This window comes from Myotis myotis, unplaced genomic scaffold, assembly GCF_014108235.1.
Source record: "Myotis myotis isolate mMyoMyo1 unplaced genomic scaffold, mMyoMyo1.p scaffold_m19_p_8, whole genome shotgun sequence".
NCBI lineage: Eukaryota > Metazoa > Chordata > Mammalia > Chiroptera > Vespertilionidae > Myotis > Myotis myotis.
The window spans coordinates 44,253,747-44,268,656 of NW_023416390.1; the positions used below are offsets into that span (position 1 = coordinate 44,253,747).

General features: G+C 53.7%; 1 protein-coding gene across 2 annotated transcripts; it reads right to left on the reverse strand.

The window, feature by feature from the left end:
- Positions 1–3,215: 3,215 nt before the first annotated feature.
- Positions 3,216–6,986, reverse strand: SP9 (Sp9 transcription factor). 2 transcript variants are annotated; one of them, XM_036320631.1, is made up of 2 exons: positions 6,502–6,986; positions 3,216–5,663 (listed from the first exon to the last, which is right to left on the reverse strand). In XM_036320631.1, exon 2 carries the CDS (start codon positions 5,628–5,630, stop codon positions 4,227–4,229), a length of 1,404 nt encoding a protein of 467 aa, XP_036176524.1. In that variant the 5' UTR covers positions 5,631–5,663; positions 6,502–6,986; the 3' UTR covers positions 3,216–4,226. The 2 variants fall into 2 exon arrangements, with proteins under 2 accessions (XP_036176524.1, XP_036176523.1); XM_036320630.1 differs by having other exon boundaries at positions 6,687–6,985.
- Between the last annotated feature and the right edge of the window lie 7,924 nt (positions 6,987–14,910).

Here is a 14,910-nt window from a genome sequence, read left to right on the forward strand (position 1 = left end):
GCGGCAAACGGCGGTCTCCCCGCTCAAATAGCCGCGAGCGAGGAGGACAGCGCGGCCTTCCCGGCCGGGAGCTCTAGATGGCGCCAGCGAGCCGCACTCGCCAAGCTCCTTAAGGGAATCAAGAGCGACTGTCAAAGATAAAAGCAAATCAGAGTTTTCAGTTTTTTTTAATGTGTTAAGAATGTTATTCCTTAAGAAAATTTGTAGCTAAATTATTCTCACTTAAAATAAACACTTAGTATACCAATTACACAAATGGGCGGGATTTATGTAAGATTTACTTCATCTGCATTTTTGTTGTGGGAGAGAGCCTTGGTGAATACAGATAATAGATGCAAATAAGATTAGAGTTAAAATAAATAAAGTTTCCATCTGAATAAAAAGAAATTCAATTTTACACGACTTGTAACGATTTGACGGAATGTCCAGACACGCCGTTCAGGTGCACAATCTAATCTCGTCACAATAAGGTTGTGTTCCCTCCTTGAGGAAAGAAAAATCCTTCTTTTCTTTTTCCTCATCAGGTAGGATCCAATTCACTCCAAGGGGGGAAACGTAAGGCCAGAGGGAACGCCTGGGGAGGGTACAGATTGGGACTAGGGTGGGCGCGGGGCCTGGGAAAACTTGGCCTTCGCCCCTCTCCTGCGCAGGAAGCTCCCTAGCGGGAAGCGCTGGGCGAAAACGGCTGAAACGAAATCCCGTTTCCCCTCGCCCGGACCTCAGGGGGACTCAGAGGTCCTGTCTGCGCCCCCCGCCCCACACCGGCTCCAGGCAGCAGCCCTGTCCGAGCCCGGCCCGTAGCCGTAGCCGCGGCCCCCTCTCCTCCCGGGCCCCGGAGCTGGAGTAGCCCAGGACCCTGGAGTCCCGAGGGGGCCCTGGGGAGGCTTGGCCCCATCAGGCAAAGACCTAAGTCTCCCGTGAGCTCTCGCCTCCCATGCACAATCTCTCCCATTTGCTCGGCCTCGGCGGGTCTCCACCCGCCCCGGTCAAGGTGTCCCAGCGCCCCCCTGGGCCCCCTCGGGCCGGGGGGCTTCGGCAGGAGGGGTGGGATCTGTTTCCGCTTGCTGGTTTCGGCGCGGGGCAGGCGCCCCACTCCCTCCAGGTTCAGGGTGTGCGAGCGCTGGTCTGGCCGGACGCTCGGGCCCGGCCGCCGCCCGTGATTCCCGGGAGCCGCGGTGATGGACGTCCGCTGACCCACGGGGCAGAGAAAGCAGGCAGAGGCCTTGATCACTGGGCTGCGGAGCCAGCCGCACTGCCAGCGGGACCTGCACGGCCAGGCCCTTTGATCTGCTTTTTTTATCCGCGAGAAACAAAGCTGCCTGGGACAGACGCCCGGGCGCCCTCCTTGCTCAGGAAAGCCCACCGTACCCTCAGCTCTGCGCCGCTGGCCCGCACCCCCAAAGGTGCCGGGCACCCTCTGGGCTTCCAGAGCTTCGGCCCCAAACCCCCAGGGCAAACGCACCCCTGCCGGCCTCTCGAGAGCACTAGCCCTGAACCCAAAGGCGCGCGGTGGGTGGGGTGGGAGGTCCCTGCTATGGACTGTTTGATCTGGGAGGGAAAATAGCCGAAGGAAAGGAAAGCTCGGGGAAGAAGAGCGGGCATCCGAGGCTGCAGGGACAGGGACTGCACGGGGGAAAGGGAGGAAGCCACCGAGCCCCACGCTGCAAGCTCCCCTCGGAGAACCTTCGCTCTCTGTTTTATCGCTACTTTGTTAGTTGGCTTCTCAGAGCAGAGCTTCCGATAAGACAAATTGCTGTTAAGAACAATAATTTATTTCTTTCTTCCCTAAAAATCAAAACCTCATTCAAGTTCCCAAGATGGACAGTAATAATTTTTTTTTCCATTGGGGCTGACTTTGCTTGTGTTGCCTATTGTGTGGGGAGCCTTGTAAAAATATTTTATTCTGCAAATACGCATTTTATTTTCTAAATTAACATTTTTTTTTCCGAATTGTGAAATTATCTCATTTACCAATTTTCTTTTCGTCTCTCCCTCTCTTCTCCCTCTCTTTTAAACTGGGCTGTTAAGTTGGTGGTCAGAAGACAAAGAGAGTGAAAATAATTTTCATTTCAATAATTGCCTTCTGGTCAATTTAACTGTGCCTTATTTTGAAAGAGGCTGCCTAAATGAGATTCCTGTCCCGAATGTGTTCCCAGGCCTGATCCCAGCCTTTAATTATTCCTGAGGTTTTTTTCTTCAGAATAAGACGCCGCACTGAGTAATCACAAAGAAGTCAGAGAGCATCCTTGAACCTTTTCAGAGGCAGCGCCACTGATATTCAAATAACCTGCGAGGGCCATTTGACGGGCGCGGGGACCTCGGCATTTCCAATTCACTATTTGCATAGATCAGCCGTCTTTGAAAAGGAAAGGAGCAGTTGTCTTCCATAACATTAAAAAGCCTAGTTATCAAATCAAGTGCTTAGTTTGGGGGCTTTTAAAACGTTTACATTTTATCTCAGGTTGCCCTTTACCGTTTGACATGCAAATTTGGTGCAGTTAATTTAGACAATTAAAAAGATCTTCAAGGGAGCTTTGTCACGGAGAATATTTGGAGTTTTCCCCGAGGACCAGCTGAGATAAAGTTGGCCAGAACAAATGATGTCTAGGAGATTAATTAGATATTTGATAAGACATGAATCCCTAATAAGGGAATACAAGGCACAGGGGGCTGCTGTGTGCTCTAAGTCAAAATTAATAACATTTAACAAGATTTTCATTTAGGCATGAAATGTCTTTTCCGGGGTATTGACTCCAGCGATTTATTCCCTGGAGTCGCCTCCCAACATAGAGGGCCTTGGGAACGAAGACTTCTTTTTAAAAGCTTTCCCCTTTCAGTTTGTTTTTAAATCACTTTTTTAAAACAAATAAACCCGCGGGTGTTTTTCCTGACCCCCTCCAGGAGGTATAAGCATCTCCCCAGTTAAAACTGCCAAAGACCTTTTTTTTTTCAGGCCCTCCAGAGTTTTAAAATGTCATCTTTTGAGAACTCTTTCATTAAGTAATACAACTACACGTTCTTATAACCCAATTTAATTTATGCTGTTAATATACAAATAAATAATTTGACTCCTCAAAAACGGATGTTTATGGCTTTTATAACTTACATGAACTTTTCATTACCTAAAACTAACATTAAAGGATTTTTTTCCCCAACCAAAAAACGTCGACCCACATAAAGGTTATTGAGTGAGGAACAGGATTTTTAAAAGGAAGTATATTGTTCAGAGTCCTTTAATGATACCAAAATGAAAATATGTCAGGATTTTCTTCATACAGATAAACGCATTTAATTTCTTTAGATGACCTTAACTTATGAGTTTGTGAGTGAAATGATAACTCAACATTTTAAATATCTTTTACATATATACTGACTTTCACAAAGTGCATCAGAAAATTAAAGAAAAAACTCCCTGAATTTCAGGAATTCACCAAAAAAACAAAAAACAAACCCCAAACAACTCTATTCGAATGAACATTTACAAGAAAATAAAAGAGAACATAATCTTTTGAACCCTATTTATACAGATGTTATGAAATACAGAGCTGTCACTAGACTTCCAGTTTAATTTCTCACCTTAAGCCTTTTATGATGCTTCCTTTTTTAGGAAAAAAAAAGTCTCAATGTAAGTAGATATCAAGCAGGATTTGGAGTATTTTATATATAATATAATCCACACAAAAGGTCTGTTTTTATAGGTCCCGTTTGTTTTAAAATGTTCTGACAGTCCTTTGCAGGGTGGTGGCTTGTTTTTGGAGAAAAGGAAAGAGAAGGGTGGTGGAGGGGGTGGTCGGTGGAGGAGGGAGTGTTTCTGTGTATTGCTCTTCCCTCGAGAAGTTTGTGCGTGTGTGTGTGTGTGTGTGTGTGTGTGTGTGTGTGTGTGTGTGTGTGTGTGTGTATGTGCGCGGGTGTGTGTGCTTTGGGTTGTAAGTCTCCGGTGTGTGTGCATGTCTGTGTGTGCAGTTTTTAAGTAGTGTTGGTGGCGGAGGATGGTTTGCTTTTGTTCCTGGACCACGCGTTCGATTCCCGTGTGAGCTCCGACAGCAAAGGGGAGCTCCTGGCGTGGCCGGCGAAGAGCGGCCGGGGAGCCGGTTACTGCTCCACCTCGCGCCGGCCCGGGGGCGTCACCGGAGCCCCAGCCCATCTGTCCCCCGCTCGCTCGCCCTCTGAACCTCTCGTTTGCTCTCGACGTTTCTTCCCGCTCGCTCGCGCCTCTCGCCAGATCTCTAGGAGTCGGTGGGGCCAGACGCGGCTTCCTTGCCTCCCGCCGAGGCCGCTGCCGCCGCCGCTGCCGCCGCCGCTGCTGCCGCCGCCGCCGCCGCCCGGGCGGCACTGACCCCGGAGTCGTGCAGGATGAGGTCGGGGGACTCGGAGCGGGGCGTCTCCAGGTTGCTGGCGTCTGTGTCACTGTCGCTGCCCTTTTTGCCCCCGCCGCCCCCGTTGTGCGTCTTAATGTGTTTGCTCAGGTGGTCGCTGCGCATGAAGCGCTTGTTGCAGACGGGGCAGGCGAAGCGCTTCTCGCCCGTGTGAGTCCGCAGGTGCCGCTGCAGCTCGTCCGAGCGCGTGAAGCGCTTGCCGCAGAAGAGCCAGTTGCACACGAAGGGCCGCTCGCCCGTGTGCCAGCGCAGGTGCGCCTTCAGGTGCGACGTCTTGCCGTACACCTTGCCGCAGCCCGGGATGTGGCAGCTGTGCAGGCCCTTGCGCCGCAGGCTCGCCCCGGCCGGGCCCAGCCGCTCCGCCTCCTGGCAGTTGGGGCAGTCGCAGGTGGCTCGGCCCGAGTAGCGACGGGCGGAGCGCGCCGAGCTCCCCCCGGCGGCGGCGGCCGCGGCCCCCGAGATCATGGCGCTGGCGGCGGCGGCGGCCACCGCGGCGCTGGAGTCCGAGTAGGAGGGGAGCACCGGCTTGAAGCCATCCTGGGCCAGCAGGTGCTGGCTGGTGGAGAGCAAGTGCGAGGCGGCGGCGGCCGAGGAGCCGAGGCCGGTGGAACTGAAGGCCGAGTGCGTGAGCGAGCTGAAGTCGGGGTTGTAGGTGCCGAGCTGGGAGTGCAGCGAGGCCTGGGGGGCGCCCGAGTGCAGCGAGCTCTGGAGCCCCCCAGCGGGGTTCTGCACCTCCAGCCACGAGCCCGGGCTGCTGTGCACGTCCCACCACGACGACGCCGCGCCGTTGGTCACCTCGCCCGCCGCCAGTGTCGAGTGAAAGCCTGACTTGTACCACGACTCGTACGGGTGCGCCATGCCCACGCGCGGGTACAGGCCGTCAGCCGCCGTGGTGTGCACCTTGGAGATGAAGGCCGACTGGCCTCCTGCCTCCTGCGGGGACACCCCGGCTGCAGCCGCCGCGGCCGCCGCCGAGTTGGAAAAGAGGCCGCCGTAATCACTGCTGAAGGCGGACGACGTGGGGGACGTGGAGGCCAGGCAGAAGGCGCTGTTGGCGGCGCCAGAGCCGCCCGCCAGGCCGCCCGAGCCGCGGCCGCCGGTGGCCACAGCGAAGCCCGAGAGGCTGGAGCCGAGGTTGCAGCTAGATGAGGAGCGCTTCCAGGGGTGGAAGCCGCCCTTGGCGAAGGCGCTCGACTCCGGCAGCGTCGTCAGCGGGCTCGTGTTACCGATCTTGTTGCAGGTCGCCGCCAGCATGGCCAACGGGGTCGTTCCGAAGCGCGGCTCTTCCTAAAGTGGGGGTTGGGGGAAGGGAGCAAGGAGGAGGGCAAGAAGAAGTGGGAGGAAGACACAAAGTGCACCCCGTGAGCATTCTCGTCGCCCCGCGGCGGGTCCCGGGGGGGCAGGAGGGGGGGTCGTGGCTCCCCGGCTGGTGCCTCCTCCCCTCGCGCTCAACCAGGATGCGCGGCGCCCCGCGCGGGACACCGGCGATCGCAAGGGCGAGGGCCCGGAGCTGGAAAGTTGTTTTTCGGTGGGGCTACAAGTCAAAGTGGTCTCGGTTCTCCCCGCCTCAGTCGCTACAACCCCTGCCCAGAATCAGATTCGGGTTGCTCTCCTTCCGCTGGCCATAAGCCCGTTCCTTCACGGATGCCCCCAAAACCGCCCTTAGGGGTGAAGCACGGAGGTAAATACAACCACAACAAGCTCCGGGTGAGGGCGGGGGCGGCTGAAACAGTGGCCCAGGGTGGAGGAGACTTGGGGCACTCCTCCAAGGGTTGCTACTACTTGATTCTTTTCTCTTTTTTTTTAATAGAAAATGTTTTAAATGATTAGTCACCCAAAAACCCGATTAGGAAAACAAGAATCCATGGAGAAGCAACCCAGCGATGGCTCTGAGTCACAAGCCAACTGGGGAGCCGCAGAAGTGTGAATGTTTGTTAACGTGACTACATGAACTGCAAACCGATTAAGGCTGTTTTCTGGAAACACCGCTGTCGCATCATTGCAACAATCTCCGAAGCAAGGGGGGTGGGGTGGGGTATAGATCACGAGGGGGAAGAAAATAAACCTTTAGGTTTTCTTAAAAGCCAAATTTACAATGACTTGCTTAACAAATCGTTTTTCTTACCAATGCACTTCCTAGGTGCCAATAACGTGGAAAGCATCGGTCCCTAAAACGTGGAAAGTGCTGAAAGAAGTTGAAGCTACAGTCCGGCAGCAACAGTTTCTCCCGAGCCGCGGACCCGGGGAAGCCATAACGAAAAATTACTCCAGTTAAAAACAAGCAAATGCGTTGCCGCACTTCTGACTTACCCCGAGTATAGACGTGGCCATAGCAGGTCCCTGGGCTGCGCGGCGGGGCCGGGAGCGGGGCTGAGCCTGGCGGCTGCTGGGGAAAACTGCTCAGGTCCCGCGCAGCTCCCGCGTCCCTGCGCTCGCGCCGAGCGGACTCCAGGCTTCCGCCAGCTAAACTCAGCCTAAGTGCGAGGCGCACCCGCTTTGAAGTGCCGCTGGCTGCGCCTCTCGCCCAATGAGGGCGCAGGCAGAGCAGACGGGAGCTGCCCCGCAGCCAATCAGACGCGCCGAAGGGCCTGAGCCGGGGCTCCCGGCGCGTGCCAGTCAAGGCCCCTAGCGAGGAGGGGGGTCGCGGGCTGGGGACTGGAGAGATTACCGTGCAATTAAACATTTACACGCACGCAACAAGCCTGGTTTAAGTACCGTTGAGACCGAGCCACCAACACCCAAGCACCCCTAGATGATGCCAGTTAGAGCTGACAGTCCTCCTCCGCTCCCCACTTGTGGGAAAGGAAGCAGGAGGGGAGGAGGCGCCGAGGTGGAGGCAGCATCTGCGAGGCCCAAGTGGAGACGCAAATGTCAACGCTCACTTTGTGTGCCCAGACTTCGCCTTCAGAACACAACTTCAGCTGGAATCCATCATGATCGCTCGCGACTTTAGCATTGGCGTCTTCTACCCAGTTCCTTATTCCCACTTGGATTCAGTTTTACTCTGAATCACCCTGAGGAGAGGGCGCGAAGGGATAGTACCTCCGAGGGGAGAAAAACAGGCCTCTTCGTCCAAGTCTACACCCAGAGACTTGGGAGGGCCTGGAGCCTGCTGCAGCCCATCATTTCCCCCCCAGCGCTCTAAGTGACTTCCTAATTGTCGCTCTGGCCTTTGACCCGGGCAGTAATGCAAGTGCCACTCACACCAGCAGCTTCTGGTGGTAATTGAGGGCACCCTTTGTACCTTTTCGCCAAGCGCCTAGATACCAGGTTAACCCAGTTGTCAAATATGACTAAACAGTGGGACGTGCTTGATTATCCGCCGGCTTTCGCTGGGGGCTGGCAGGCGGTGGGAGGCGTCAGCCCATACAACACGCTGCATGAAGCTGCTTATTTTCACCTTTTAACAACTTTGGAAACAGAGACCTGCGCGAGCCGCGTCCGCCCCCCACCGCCACCCCCGGCGAAGCTGCAGCTTGCTCGGCTGTTTGTTTAACCCGGTGAAGATTTGCGTGTCACGTTTCAGCCTAGAGTCGAGTTTTCTTGTTCCAGCTCCAACCCACTCCTACTCCAGACCTCCTGGGCCTAGATGCTCCTCTGCGGGGAAAGGCCGCCCTGTTGGGAGAGGGCCTCCCCTCCCTCCCCGCCCCCCAGCGCCTTGCTTTGGCGGATGTGCTTTTAAGGAGCCTGTCTCCCGGACCTCCATCCGCGGTTGCGGGGGACGAGGCCAAACGTGGGAGACTCCCCATTTTGCAGGCCTGGAAGCACCCTGAAGTCCTCTCCGGATCTTGTTCGTGTAAAAAGAAGTGTCCTCAGACAATTGCGCATCCTGAATGGAGTCCCTCAGCAACCGCTGAGCTGTTTGTTTTTCTCCTTTCTGGGTCTTGCTTTCTCTTTCTTCGTCAGGGCGGCCAGGAGCTGCTTTTTAACCAGAAATACCAGCGCCCTCGGACAGACCTGGGTCCTGGTTTGAATGTACCACATTCCCCTCCAAACCCACATCCTGCTGTTTAAAAGACATTTTAAACCACCAACCTCAAGTGGTTGGGTGCAAAAGACAAGTTGTTGCGAAGGGGAAGCAAGTGAGGAGGACGTGGAATTGTGCTTTCTCTTCTCTTTTGCCATATCTCTTGACCCCAAAGTGCAACCAGCGTGGCTCTTCTCTCAGCCCTAAGATGGAGCCTGCGTGCGTCCCGGTGCCCCCGTGGGTGGGGAGGGCGACGTGGGTCGTTTTCTTTGCTTTCCCTTAGAATACCTTTGCTCGAAAGGTTTTCTCCTCCCCTTTGGTTTAAGGTGGAGAAAGAACCGAGGAAATTATGACAGAAAAAAAGAAAGGAGAGGAGAGAGTGAAAAGACTCGCGTGACCATAATGAAGCGCTGTGCACTGAGGGGCTGGGGTGGAAATCCGCGGGGGCAGGGCAGGGGGCAGGTGTGAAAAGCCTGGCGTGGAGGGTTGAGTGGGAATCCAGGCAGCCTGGAAGGGCCAGCAAGCCCGGCAGGGGGACCCGGGAGCCGGTCCCAACAGGTGACTTCTGCCCTGGAAGGGAGACTGGTGCTCGGCTTCCTGCGTCTCCGCGTGCAGTTACTAATAGAGGGATTGTTAAGTGGCAGCGAGGCGTTGCCGACTCACCCAGTGCAGTCCCGGGAGGGAAAGCGCCGAGAGTTCCTCCTTCCACCTCCTCTCCCACCCCCAGCACACCCTCTCCTTATAGAAACCCGACAAAGTCATAAATAAGACCATCCGCAAAGCCACTTAGCACTAGTGACATTTTGAAATCAACCGTTGAAAACCGTTCGCGCAGGCACCTCGGGCTCCGGGCGCCCTGTGTTTGGCTCGCCTTCCTCTTCTCGCCCTCCGCTCCCCTCCCCCTCCTGCGGGTTTCAATGTAGTTCCAGCTGTCAGACTCTCTTCGTGGGGCCCTGGGATATTCCTTCAGTTACAGGCGTCGGTATCACAAAAGTTAGGGAAATCTTCCAAACCAACGCCCCAGCCACTTCACATCTAGGGTGGGGCCCCAAGGAAATCTTCCTGAAGAAGTCCAGTTTTTGTGTGTGTGTGACAGCTTTTTTTCATCCTCTAAAAATCTAGTTTTTAAACAAAGATCAACGTGTTATGCTAAAGTGTTGAGCTGACTGTTAAAACATTTGGGGAAATAATGACAATGTAACAAAGGCCTGGTTTGGAGTGAATCATCACCCTTTTTAAAAGTTAAAGCAATTTTCAGGAGAATAGCTTTCAGCAAACGCTTTACATTATTCAAAACGGCCAAATAATGCTCTATTATAGCGCCTGAATGCTGCCAGTCAGCCCCTAAGTGCAATTTGTGCAAAGGCCCCGGTGCCTTATCTCCACTTCTTTATAAAGAGGTGAATATAAAACAATTTCTTCCAAACCCAGACAGAGAGCACGAAAATTGCTTCCCTTTCTGCAATCAGGGCAATTTAACTGGAGTGCAATTAGCACTATTAAATGTCGATTCTGCATAAACAAATCTGACTGAGCAGTGAAAGTGGGGTGAGAACCTCATATACACTGAAACTGATTTTTAAAATTATGTATCCGGGTCCTTTACAATTGATCCGTGACGTTTTCATCTTGGAATATATTTACATCATAAATACACTATGGTTAAATCAACATAATTTTTTTTTGCAAAAAAAAAAATTCAATAGGAATCCTAATAAAGAAGAATAGGGTAATTAAAGGGAAGAGTTCACTTCCTTTGAACAAATATTGTTTCCTCCATCTTGCCTCTGCGGAGAGCTTTGATCTCTAGAGCAACCGCTCAAGTTGCTGCCTTTGGGAAGCAAAGCCGGGAAAACAATTCGGTCATTAGCACTGACCCGAGGCATTGGAGTTCCTTCGCCGGGAGCGGGGGAGGGGAAAGCTTCTCTCCGATGCACCGGTAATAGGGTGAGGTCTAGGAGGACCAGTAGTTATCTTCTGAAAAACTCGAAATATTAGTTGGAAGATTTGAGGATGTAAGCGGGAGGGGAGGTGTGGGGGAGGGAGGAACCGAAGGTTTGGTCTGGGCTCTCCTGTCAGGTGCCAGAGCTGGCCATCCGTGCAGGGATGGTCAGGGGTGGAGAGAGGGGAGAGGCAGGAGAGAGGAACCCATAAAAAGCTTGTATCTGACCTGTCCTCCTCCTACTTTTCTTTATTTATTTGCTAACCCACAAGGCTCCCTTTTAGAATCATTTGTGCAATTAATTATGCTTTTCATTTGCATGACCTACGCTAGAGCAATGATTATCAGGTTAGCACAGTGTGGGAGTTGGGGAGATACGTTAATAACTTGAGTTAAAAAGGAAAAAAAAGGGGGGGGGGAAGAAGCTACCCTGTGTACTATAGTCACCTGCCATGAACAAGGGTGGAGGAAGCTACAGACCATAGGTGCCTGTTGAGTGCCGGTGAATCCTTCCCACTGTTGGGGTTTGCCAGTTGTGGGTGCAAATGAAATGCAGCTTTTGATTAGAAGGGAATCTTTTATAGTTAACGCACAGTCGATTTAAAAAAGCACCAGCCTTGAGATCAAATAGATGGAGAAAATTAATTGAAAATTGAGGAACTCTCCCACAATTTCCGTTGAGCTTTCATTTCATATTTGTTCTAGAATGCTCTCATTCCAGCCCAACTCTTGCAAATAAAGGAGCCAGAAAGGATCAATAGGCCAATGGAACTTTCATCTTTTCTCCATCTCAGAAGAATTACAGCTATTTAGAGGTGACGCACGATGCAAATCCATCTTGTCTGTAAGGTCTACTGGAGAAGCTGAAAACTCTTAGTCTATTAAGTGTACTCCAAACATTTGCTGCAGAACGGCTGCAAGATGTATCTGGGCCATATATTTTAAGGCTGCCTGGGTCTGTTTATCTGAGCCAAAAATGCAGTAACAATTAAAGGAAAGACTCTGGTGTGTCAAAGGAAGGAAGGTAACTGTAGACTGTGATGATTTTAATGACTGCAATTATTGGGAGATTATTCGACAAGCATCATAGATTTGTTTACTGCATTACTTGGAAACTATGGGGGGCCTATTCAGCTTGGGGTTTTATCTTCCTCCCTCTCTCCTCGATTATCATACAGGGGTCCTAGACCTAAGCAATTGTGACATTCAGTGTTGACTTTCTTTCTTTTTTAAAAAGCATTTCAACCCAAATGAAGTACATCTGTTGTCTCAGCCAACTCTAATGGAACCATCTTTAGAGACATTAAAGCAGTCTTTTCACATAGACTCTGAGCTAATATATTAAAAGCAAAGCCAAAGGCCAGAGGATTCTGGTCACTCGTCAGCTTCTCCCAGCCAGGGTACCACTTTTACCCTTTCATAGGCAGCTATTGAGGAGACTTCCAACTCTTCCTCCTTCACCCAGGGCTTGGAGGAAGCACTATTGCTGCAAGATGTTAAACATAAGCTTCCCCATATCTCCAGGACTCCATATTGGAGAAAGTTTGTATTCTCCTTCCTTGCTTTTAACATGCCTCCTATGCCCTGATATTATCTCCTGTCACAGCTCCTGTTGTTGCCCTGATGAATAGAAGACCTATTCCTAGAAGTACACTGGTTTGTGGATAAGAAAGGTTTTCCTGTACATACAGATACAGGGGATACAAATAAGAAAGATTTTGTGTCTGACAGAAATAAAACCATCCTCAGCCTACAATAACAACTCACAGTCCAGGCTTCGCTCATTGATGAATTACTGATTTGGAAGTGAGATCTAAAGGGGGGAAAGGATAGCAAACATTCGCAGCAAGCCCCTTCCCTCCCTCTCCTGAGGCACTGGGCTCCCGTGACCTGGTCACCGGGGTGCTCTTCCTCGGTCTGTAATCATCCCATCTCAAGATTAAGGTGGACTCTGCTGGGACCGAGAAACTTCCCTGTTCAAACAGTTGCCTGCAGAACTCTGCAAGTGGCAATTAGGAGCCTATTTCAAGCCATTAGATTGATCAATGTACCTTAAACAATGCGAATGATTTATATGGCTGATTTACAGCGGGGAGGAAAAGGAAAGGGTGGAGGGACGATGACTCCTTATCCTTTACGGCCATGGCGCTGTGTTGGAGACCTGAGAACAGCTATTGCTCATCACGGCTTAGAACCACCGGAGCGATTTATTTAGAAAACTTTTCAAGCAAGGACACAGGCTTGCCTGGCTCCTCCGGTGGGTGGCGAGATGCACATTCTTTGCCCCTTTCTCTTTTTACTAAGGAAGAGCTTAGAAGGACCAAGGCCCGGAGGAGCAGCGGGGGAGGGGGAGGGTGGGATGAGGTCGCAGCGACGCCCCTCCCCGAGCGGGGCACACCTCCCCGTGGGGTCCCAGCTGTCTCCCTTCCCCGGGTCTGTCCGGGGAGAGGAGGAGGATGACTTACACAGTTGTTTAAGGGAGTGGTGAAGAGCTGTGTGGCCTCCTAATTATAGAAGGAACACAGAACCATTAGCCCTTTAAGTCTCCGGCGCGATTCGGGGAGGAGCTGCGACCCAGCTCCCCGCGTGCAGATGACGCGGGGGGTGGGGGGATAGGGGGTGGGGGAGGTGGGCTGAAGAAGGAGGGGACTCCGCGGAACGAAACTCCTCGCTCGGGCTGACTATTTCAGCTAATCTATCCGGCGAAGACAAAACGACAGCAGAGCCGAAGCGATCAAAGCTGGCCCCGCCACCGCCCCTCCTGCCCTCCTTCCCGCCCCAAGTCTGTTAGTAGTTGTCTCCTCCGCTGCAGACACTCGTCGGTCTTCTCACGACAAGGACATTCCTGCCAGTTTTTCCAGAGCCTGCAAGCAGAGGACAGACGCATTCACTTCTCAGGGAGGGAGAGTTCCCTTTGTCTTATGTCCCCCTCCACCCGTCGGCCTTCAGCTCTGAAATGGGGGGGGAGGGGGGGCTGCGGCGGAGAAAGACCCTGGGAACCGAGGGGGGGGGGTGGCGATCGTCATGTCACCCCACGTCCAACTCTGCCCCTGCTGGTTCCTCCTCTTCCTCCTCGTCTCCTTCTCTTTCCAAACCCTCTCCTTTCCTTTCTCCCTCCCTCCTTCCAATCCTAGGTCCTCTCCCCTCCAGTCTCCCGGGCTCCTGCGCCCAGCGCCCGGGCAGGAGGGGGAGTTTATTTCCTGGCCTTGGTGCGTTGGCGGGAGAGGTCCTCCTGGCTTGTTCGTGGGCGCCTGGGACAAGCCCTTTTGTCTGTGTCTACACGTGGAATGGGGAGCACTCGGGGCTGATAATGGGGCAGAGGCAAGAGCGGGAGAGCCGAGAAGCCACCTGCATGGGGAGAGTTGCTACCTGTGTCCTTTGCAGCCGGAACGCAATGGGAGCCCAGGATTTGGAAACTCTTCTGGGTGCGTCATGATTTCACACACACACAGCCCTCCCGCCACCAGCAGCTGCTCTCGCCGATCCCTTTTTGCCCCACATCTCATCCTCCTGGGTTCTTTTCTGAGTTGGTTCCTTTCAATTCCCTCCTTCCTAGGACTTCATCGCAGAGCCCTACAGTTCAGGGAGAGGCCGCGAGAGAAAGAAAGTCGCTGATAAGATTTCCTCCAAGGACCCAGGCACTCCTGTGACACCCCCGGATCAGACCTGTCCTGGATCGACCCTACCATGTTTTCTGGATTTCGGCCTCTCTGGAGTCGAACCCTGCCCGGGCTAGCCTCTCTTATCACACTCACCGATGTATGTCACCCCCCTTCCCCCCAAACTTGAGACCAGACTGACACCCCGCCACCAGGGCAGAGGGAAGCTCCGCACGCATCAGACACGTGCGCGGCTTCTTGCTCCCCCTCCCGCCGCCGCACGCAGAGCGCACGGGATGACACCCGCACACTCGGGCGCAGGCCAGCGCCATCCACCCTTCTTCCCAGCCAGGCAGCGGCGCGCAGCACGGCTGGAGGCAGGTGACGTCGCGGGGGGAGGCGGTCTCCGCGCTCCAGATGCCACCCTGGGAGCGGGAAGTTCACGTCCCCCCGCGCCAGCTGCGGGCCTCCCGGGCCCGGTGGCCAGCTGCCTGGCAGCGGCGGGGCCTCCCCTCCGCCTCCCGCGGCTCCCGGGCCCCGCCTCCGGCTCTGCGCCCCTCGCCTCACCTCCGCCGTCTCAGCCCCGGAGCGCGGGTCTCCGAAGCCTGCTGCCCGCCCGCCTGCCTTCCGCAGGCCGGGTTACATCTGGGATGCATTGCCCCTTAATTGTCAATCCCATTATGGTGATCAAGTGAACGTTGCTAATCTCTACATTTATTGTTTAGGCAAATGGAGGCTGCGTTTAATCAATACGCAGAGCACCAGTCTTCGCAGTGCCAAGTAACTTAAGTCAACGGTGAAGATCTCGGCGTGTGCGCAATCACTGAGCATGCGGAGTGCTCGCTCCAGCCGGGTCCCCCAGCTCTTCCCCGACCCGTGGGAGCCGGAGGAGGGGACGTGAGGCATCTCCACCTCCCAGGGATCGAGGGCCTCTTCCCTCCCGGGAAGAAAAGGACTTCGTGGCTGTGACCCCGAGCGCCTGGCAAGGGAGCTGGAGGCTTGACCCGGGACGCCCTGCCCTCCGAG

What these genes read in the sequence shown, in the direction of transcription:
- SP9 (XM_036320630.1), bottom strand. Translation starts at nt 6,707, where the DNA reads ATGGCCACGTCTATACTCGGG. An exon ending in TGGCCACGTCTATACTCGGG is followed by an intron (nt 5,664 to 6,686) that starts GTAAGTCAGAAG and finishes CCCCCACTTTAG; the next exon opens with GAAGAGCCGCGCTTCGGAAC.